Source organism: Grammomys surdaster, unplaced genomic scaffold, assembly GCF_004785775.1.
Source record: "Grammomys surdaster isolate TR1022 unplaced genomic scaffold, NIH_TR_1.0 139, whole genome shotgun sequence".
Classification (NCBI taxonomy): Eukaryota; Metazoa; Chordata; class Mammalia; order Rodentia; family Muridae; genus Grammomys; species Grammomys surdaster.
Window position 1 is genome coordinate 5,177,210 of NW_021604597.1, and position 7,520 is coordinate 5,184,729.

At 46.6% G+C, this 7,520-nt stretch overlaps 1 protein-coding gene across 2 annotated transcripts in view; it reads left to right on the forward strand.

The window, feature by feature from the left end:
• The window catches only part of Alg5 (ALG5 dolichyl-phosphate beta-glucosyltransferase), a 14,618-nt gene extending 12,317 nt beyond the window's left edge, over positions 1-2,301 (forward strand). For both annotated transcript variants that reach the window (XM_028763493.1, XM_028763492.1), the window contains exons 9-10: positions 901-986; positions 1,738-2,301. In XM_028763493.1, the coding sequence (XP_028619326.1) occupies positions 901-986; positions 1,738-1,853 (202 nt within the window). In that variant the 3' untranslated portion in view covers positions 1,854-2,301. The remainder of the gene's footprint in view (positions 1-900; positions 987-1,737) is intronic.
• The last annotated feature ends 5,219 nt before the right edge of the window (positions 2,302-7,520 follow it).

Genomic DNA, 7,520 nt, shown 5'->3' on the forward strand with positions numbered 1-7,520 from the left:
TTTTTTGGTTTTTCGAGACAGGGTTTCTCTGAGTAGCCCTGGCTGTCCTGGAACTCACTCTGTAGACCAGGCTAGCCTCGAACTCTCGAACTCAGAAATCCGCCTGCCTCTGCCTCCCAAGTGCTGGGATTAAAGGCGTGCGCCACCACCGCCCGGCTGTCTGTGTGTTTTAAAATCTTTATCTCCTAGATTAACACGGGTGAAATATAAAGTAGATGGTCTTCAGGTGCAGGTGTCTGTCCATTGGGTCCCATACTGTGACTCTCAGTCCCCAAAGGCTTACTCAGCATTCTGAATCCCTGACCCTGGCTGTGGCCAAGTCTCCTTGGCTCTTGCTGCCTAGTTTTATTTTCATGGTGAATGTGTTGGATCTGCAGATCTAGTTCTGGATGAAAGGAGGGATCCAAGCAAGGCAAGGCTGTAACCGTGCGTGTGGGGACAGAGTAACCCCTGTGGGTATACCTGTCACACCCAGAGCCTTCCAGTCTAGGCTTCCACAGCTGCCAGGACCCACCCTGTTCCAGGTAGCACTGGGAGGGGACAGGGACCCTGAATCAGAAAGGAAGCCCGGGTCCCTGGCTATGGTGATATGGGTAAAGCCAAGAAAAAAGTGGCTGTCTTGGAGTCTATGTGAACACGCAAGGCCGATTTCATCCAAGGGTTTCTGAGCTCTGGCTGAGGGTCAGCATTCTCACTTAAATGTTGCGTGACCACACACTGGATATCTTGTTCTCCCGGAAGTTTCTGGTCCACTCACTGTCAGTTACTTGACCCTCTGTGGGTCTGGCCTTCAGTTTTACATAGAAGCTTTGGATATGTCTGGGAAGCCTCAAAACCTGCCCTGATTGGTGCCCCAACTTGTCCTTTTTAAAATAAATATCAATATACTTTCTGTTTCAGGGCATTTGATGTAGAACTGTTGTATATAGCACAGTTTCTTCAAATCCCAATAGCAGAAGTTGCTGTCAACTGGACAGAAATTGAGGGTAAGTGTACTGTTTATTTACAGTTGGTCCTTAACCAGGCAGTGCTGTTGTCTGAGTCTGCTGGCTCGTGTTCACCCCTCTCCTTCATCCAAGCCTCCTCTATGGTCCATTAGACTCCCTCCTGCTGTTCTTCCAGACTCTTCTCTGAGTCTTCAGTGGGCCTCCTCCTGACCCACGTTTCCAGTATCGAGGTCCTCAGGCTGAGTACTAACAAAGCACTGTGTAGAGCTAAGCCATCCAGAAGGAGCTGCCACTCAGTTTCTAGTGCATTCTCTGTGCACAGTCCCTTCTCCCTGTGACCTGTGAGACTTTCACACTTGAGAGTCGCCTGCGTCTCTTCACCCTCACAGACCTGGCTTTATTTGGGAGGAGAACAACTTCAGTTTTATAATTAAAAAAGAAAAGTAAATATTTAAAATGCTAGATGTTCACAAAGGTCAGTGACTCTCCCACCACATGCAATGTCTCACACGTGTGTGAGCATGTTTGTGTGTGTGTGCATGCATACGCATGTGAGTGTGTGAGGGTGTGCAGGCATGTGTATGTGTATGTGAGAGTGTGTGAGGGTGTGCACGCCCAGGCATTCACATGTGTAGAAAACTGCTCTACCTTTCAGCCCCAGCCCCAGCCCCAGCCCCAGCCCCAGCCCCAGCCCCAGCCCCAGCCCCAGCCCCAGCCCCAGCCCCAGCCTGACTTTACAGCTCTAAACTACTATATGTTTCTCCCAGTTTAATTTATTTTTTAATTGCAGGTTCTAAGTTAGTTCCATTTTGGAGCTGGCTACAAATGGGCAAAGACCTGCTTTTTATCCGACTTCGGTATCTGACGGGTGCCTGGAGGCTCGAGCAAACAAGGAAAATGAGTTAGTTTGCTGGCAGGGCTGGACTGCATTTTTATCCTACAGTCTCATGCAATTTTACTTGAAATCAAGATTTTCAATAAAGTTTCAATGGACCTGTTCTCACTATCTGCCTTTGTACGTTCTTAAGAATTAACTGCTACAAGGAAACCACGTGATGTCTTTTTTTAAATATTTGTGTCATCAGTTGGATTTTCTTTTATTTAGCAGTCTGTATTTTGGCTTCTGTCCCTTAAGGTTCTGAGGCGGACACTTGGAGACCAAAGACAGGAGCAATTTTTTTAAAGGTACCTGCACAGTTTTTTTTTTATAATCGTGATTAAATCACAACCCTGTAACAGTCATTTAAAGATGAAAGTTGGCTATGAGTTTAAATATGGGTTTCCCTGTTGTCAAAGAGACTTTGTGACTCAGAATGCTGGGAAATTGTAATAAAGATGTGAATGCATCTCCGTACTGAAGGTGTTCACTTCCTTGCCATTCTGTTCGTCTCCTAACTTTGCCCGTGTATGCTGTGCCGTCCCACCCCACAGCTTTCCCCTTTGGGATTTTCACTCTGTGCAAAGTCTATTTGCTCTTCATCTCTTCATCCTTCCCTTACTTTTCTTTTTTTTTTTTTAAAGATTTACTTATTTATTTTATTTATGAGTACACTGTAGCTGTCTTCAGACACACCAGAAGAGGGCATCCAATCTCATTACGGATGGTTGTGAGCCACCATGTGGTTGCTGGGATTTGAACTCAGGACCTCTGGAAGAGCAGTCAGTGCTCTTAACCGCTGAGCCATCTCTCCAGCCCCCTTCCCTTACTTTTCATTGCTGGCATTGAACATTCTTGGCAATTCAGACAAGACTATTCTTAAGCTGTATCTCAACCCTTGGAAACCCTTTATCAAAAAAATAGTTTTTAAGGAATGATAAGTATATTTACTTAATACCAGAATTTGAGATACTGTAAAGACCAATAAAATTATAAAAAATAATAAAACAGAATTAAATGATTTCTGACATCGTAGAGAATCTAAGAACAGTTTAGGTCCAGGCATGGTGATACACAACTTGAAATCCCAGCACTTGGGAGACAGAGGCATGCAGATATCTGGGCTTAAGGTCAGCCTGGTCCATAGAGAAAGATCCAGGACAGCCAAGCTTAGGCAATGAAGGAAACCATGAATAACAGCTGGTGAAGATGTAATTGAACAAGGGGGCCATGTCCAGCCCCAGCAAGCAGCAGAACTTGGTAACTTCAGCATGTGGTTCTGACTTTCAAGCCAAGAATAGGAGAAAGGGATTATGGACTCTTCCTCTGTGAAGAAGGAAAGCTGCTGAGCCAGCTGTGTGGCGGATGGGCCTGCATGGAGGCCCAGAGGCGCCATCATGAGGAACTGAAGGTGAAGCCTGGATTGCCTTGGAGAGCCAAGAGGTTAGAAATACCAGAGCTGTGGGATAGCTGTTGAGGAGAGCTGCTAACAGGGAGTGGGATCAGCCCAAGAGAATGAAGTCAACAAAGCTGAAAGGAGTGGAGATCTGAAGAGCGTTTTGACATCAGACATGGAGATGCAGAATTTGGAGTTGGCCCAGCTGGCTTTTGGTCTTGCCTTGGTTCAGTATTTCCTAACTGTGCTCTCTTCCCTATGTTTTGGAGCCATAACGTATATCCTGTACCACTGTATGTTGGAAGTATGTGATCTGTTTTTGATTTTGATATAGGAGATTATAGTTAAGAGATTGAATTTCAGAAGACTTTGAATTTTGGACGTTTAAACATTGTTGAGAGTGTGATAGACTATGGGAACTTTTGAAGTTGAACTAAAAGCATTTTACATTATGTTATTTATGCCTACAAACCTGTGGGGGCCAGGAAATGGAATGTGGTCATTTGAATAGGAATGGCCCCCATGGACTCATGTGTCTGAATGCTTGGCCCACAGGGAGTGGCACTATCAGGAGGTGTGACCTTGTTTGAGTAGGTGTGGTCTTGTTGGAAGTGTGTCACTGTGGGGTTGGGCTTTAAGATCTCCTATGCTCAAGCTATGCCCTGTGTGGAGCATGTCTCCTGCTGCCTTCGGATCAAGATGTAGAACTCTCAGCTCCTTCTCCAGCACCATGTCTGTCTGTGTGCCACCATGACAATAATGGACTAAACGTTTGAACTGTAAGCCAGCCCCAGTAAAATGTTTCCTTTGTAAGAGCTGCCATGGTCATGGTGTCTCTTCACAGCAATAAAACCCTAACCAAGACACCACCCACCCTCCAGAGATTAAGAATTTAGAAGTCTTGTTCTGTAAGTTTTCTCTGGCTTTGCTCTGGTAAGGTCACAGCCTCGTCAGGTTCACACGTGGTAACCTCAGCCTTCTCTCTGGCACTGAGGCTGGGGCTCTGTATATGACTTACGTAGAGTTTGAGAGCATGGGTGGCCCGGCTCACACCCAGAGGGTACAGGACAACTTGAGCGGGTTCGAGGATGAAACTCAGCTATCTATTGTGTGTAAGTGCTCTTCCCAGCGAAGCCATCTTTACAGTTATAGGTGTTATCTCCTACAAACACACCCCAGTTCTTAACAGGCTGTTTCCTCCTACTCCCTGTGGAAGGGATGTGAGTTCATGGTCTTCCCCATACCCCAGATGAGCAAGTGAGGACATATCTGCCTCCCCTGCCTGATCAGGGAACACCTGGTGTGTGGTGATTTGCATATGCTTATCCCAGGGAGTCACACTATTAGGGGGTGTGGCCCTGTTGGAGAAAGTGTGTCACTGTTGGGGTAGGCTTGGAGATCTTCTAGCTGCCTAAGGATGCCCAGTGTGTTCCTCACTTCCTTTGGATGAAGATGTAGAACTCTCAGCTCCTCCTCTACCATGCCTGCCTGGATGCTGCCGTGTTCCTGCCTTGATGATAATGGACTGAACCTCTGAACCTATAAGTCAGCCCCAATTAAATGTTGCCTTTTATAAGACTTGCCTTGGTCATGGTGTCTGTTCACAGCAGTAAAACCCTAACTAAGACATGGTGTCACATTTTGTTCACACACTTTACAGTTCCGTGTGAACTCTGGCAGGGCCAGGAGGTGTGCTGCTTTTTTGCCTGGGGTCTGAACTTAGGCTGGCTGGAGTTTGAACTGTGTGCTGGAGTCTGAACTCAGGCTGACTGGAGTTTGAACTGTGTGCTGGCTGCTTTGTGTCCCAGGATCTTCAGCTGTAAGACAGAACTAATAACCTTACCTTGCAAGATGTGTGGATGGAAACAGAGGGTGCCTGTGCAGCACTCGGTAAGTTCTGGGTCAGGGGCTTGCATGGCAGACCCTTGTCTGCCCTTCATTGCTAAATCAAGTCTGTCTACCCTTTGCTCATCTCAGTCCTTCCTGTTTCTCTGAGGTGAGCAAGCTCCCACACATTCTTTATCCTATGTATGCAACTAGTTTGAAAGATGAGGTTTCTATTCTCAAAAATCCAGTAGGTTCTACATATCGTAGGCATTCTGGATAGTCTTTATGAGCTCTATCTCAATGCCTGGAAGAGAGACATTGTGTCACCAGGCCAGCCACTACAGGGCTGCACCCATAGAGATGGGGAGGGGACAGCAGGCAGACATCCATGCTTCTCAAGGTCGATGGGATTTCATCTCTGTCACATCCTTCCCATATCCTCTCCCTGCTGTGCCACTTGTGTTTGTGTGCTAGTCTTGAAGAATATGCACTTCTCCTGTCAGCTGGAGCTCACAGGAGACCAGTGCTCTGTGTCCACATAGCTAGGTACCAGGTGCTCAGGGAAGTTAGCAGTACTATCTATGGAGCAAATGATAGCTTTGAAGTAAAGTTCTGGGCAAGACAGGAAAGGCATAGAGTTAGGACAGTTACAGATGAAATGTGGGGGTGGGGTGGAAGGGTGGGGGGGGGTTAGAGGAGGGAGTCTATCTGCTCTGGTTTGACTATGAAATGTCCCCATAGCCTCATGCTCAAACACCTGGTCTCGAGCAGGTCGCCCAGTTTTGAGTGGTGCCAGTCAGGTTTTTTTGTTTGATTGTTTTTTGGTGTTGTTTGTTTTTGGATTTGTTTTTTCTTTTCAACTTGACACAAGCTAGGATCATCTGGGAAGAGAGAACCTCAGTTTACACAATGCTTCCATTAGATTGACCTGGGGCAAGTCTTTGGGGCATTTTCTTAATTTATGATTGATGTGGGAGGGCCCAGATCACTGTGGGTGGTGCCACCTCTGGGCAGGTAGTCCTGGGTTAGAGAGAAAGCAGGCTGAGCATGCCAAGGGGAGTGAGCCAGTAAGCAACCTTCTTCCATGGCCTCTGCTTCAGGTCCTGCTCCAGGATCCTCTCTGACTGCCCTTCATGGTGGACTGTGAGCTATGAGATGAGATGAACCGGCTCATCCTCAGGTTGGGTTGGGTCTGTTTTATTATAGCAACAGAAAGTACCTAGGAATGGGAAGTAGTTGTCAGATATACAGAGGAGTTGAGAGTTCTAGGCCGTTTGTCTTCCTGCCAGGGCAGTGAAACCAGCTACCTCCCACTCCAGCTGCATAGCTACAAGCTGCTTCCAAGGCTCTCAACACAGTGCTTTTCCACCATGATGGACTGCACCCTCTCAGATCAAGAGCAGAAATAAATCTCCCCTCCCTGATGTCACTGCTCTTGCATTTTTGGTCACTGTGTATAGAAGTAATGCAAAGAAGTAGCAGGAAGAGGTGGGCAGGGTACAGTTACAACTGTGAGCAGAACCACTCCAAAGCTGGACCAAATACAACATCTGAGAGATGGATGCAAAGCCGAGGGCAGACAGCAACTGATGACCATGCTGAGTGTAAGTCAGCTTTCCATCACTGTGACAGAACACTTCTGATAACTGACGCAGATGAGGGAGCATGTGACAAAGGAGGATGTGGTCACTTCATAACCATCCAGAGAAGGAGCCAGGGTACCTATATCCTCTTCAGTTTTATGTTGCCAATAAGCTAAACTTCTCTAACAAACCACTTCCCAAACATGCCACACAGTGGAGCCCAGGCATTTCATACACAGATTTGCGGGATGCTTCAGAGCCCAGCTATAGCACTGTGCATGTATCAGATGGGGGCAGAGGAGGGGACAGCGAGGATGCTCACAGTCTGCCCAATAGGTATACTCTCTCCGAAAATGGAAATTTTAGCTGTGGTTTTTCAGGTCCCTAACCAAAATTATAAGGGAATTACCACCACATCACAACTGCTGAGAGTCTGGTTTCATGTGCATTTGTATAACACAGTGTTTTGGTGGAAGAGAATTATGTTTCTATTAAATGATCCAAAAAAATATAGCAGAAGAAGATAGATTTGAGATAAGAGTCAAAAGAATCCGTCAGTATGAGTGTTCTTCCCCAGAGCTGGTATTTGCACTTTCTTGAATCCCACCAGGTCTTACTGTTTTATCTCCCTAACCTTTAGGGAGTAAAGTCCAGAAAGGACAGAGTACACACAAAGGCCTGTCCCACCCCCACCCCTAGGAGTCTTCTGTGAATTCACAGCCTCTGTTGCAGAAGTATGAACCTGCCTTGCAGAGATCTTCTAACACTTTGTGCTCCCATGGAAGGAGGGAACTGAATTGACCATTTCTTTCTTTAGTATCATTGGGGGGAGGGTGTGTGTGTGTGTGTGTGTGTGAGAGAGAGGATCCCTGAGTCACACGGTATCAATT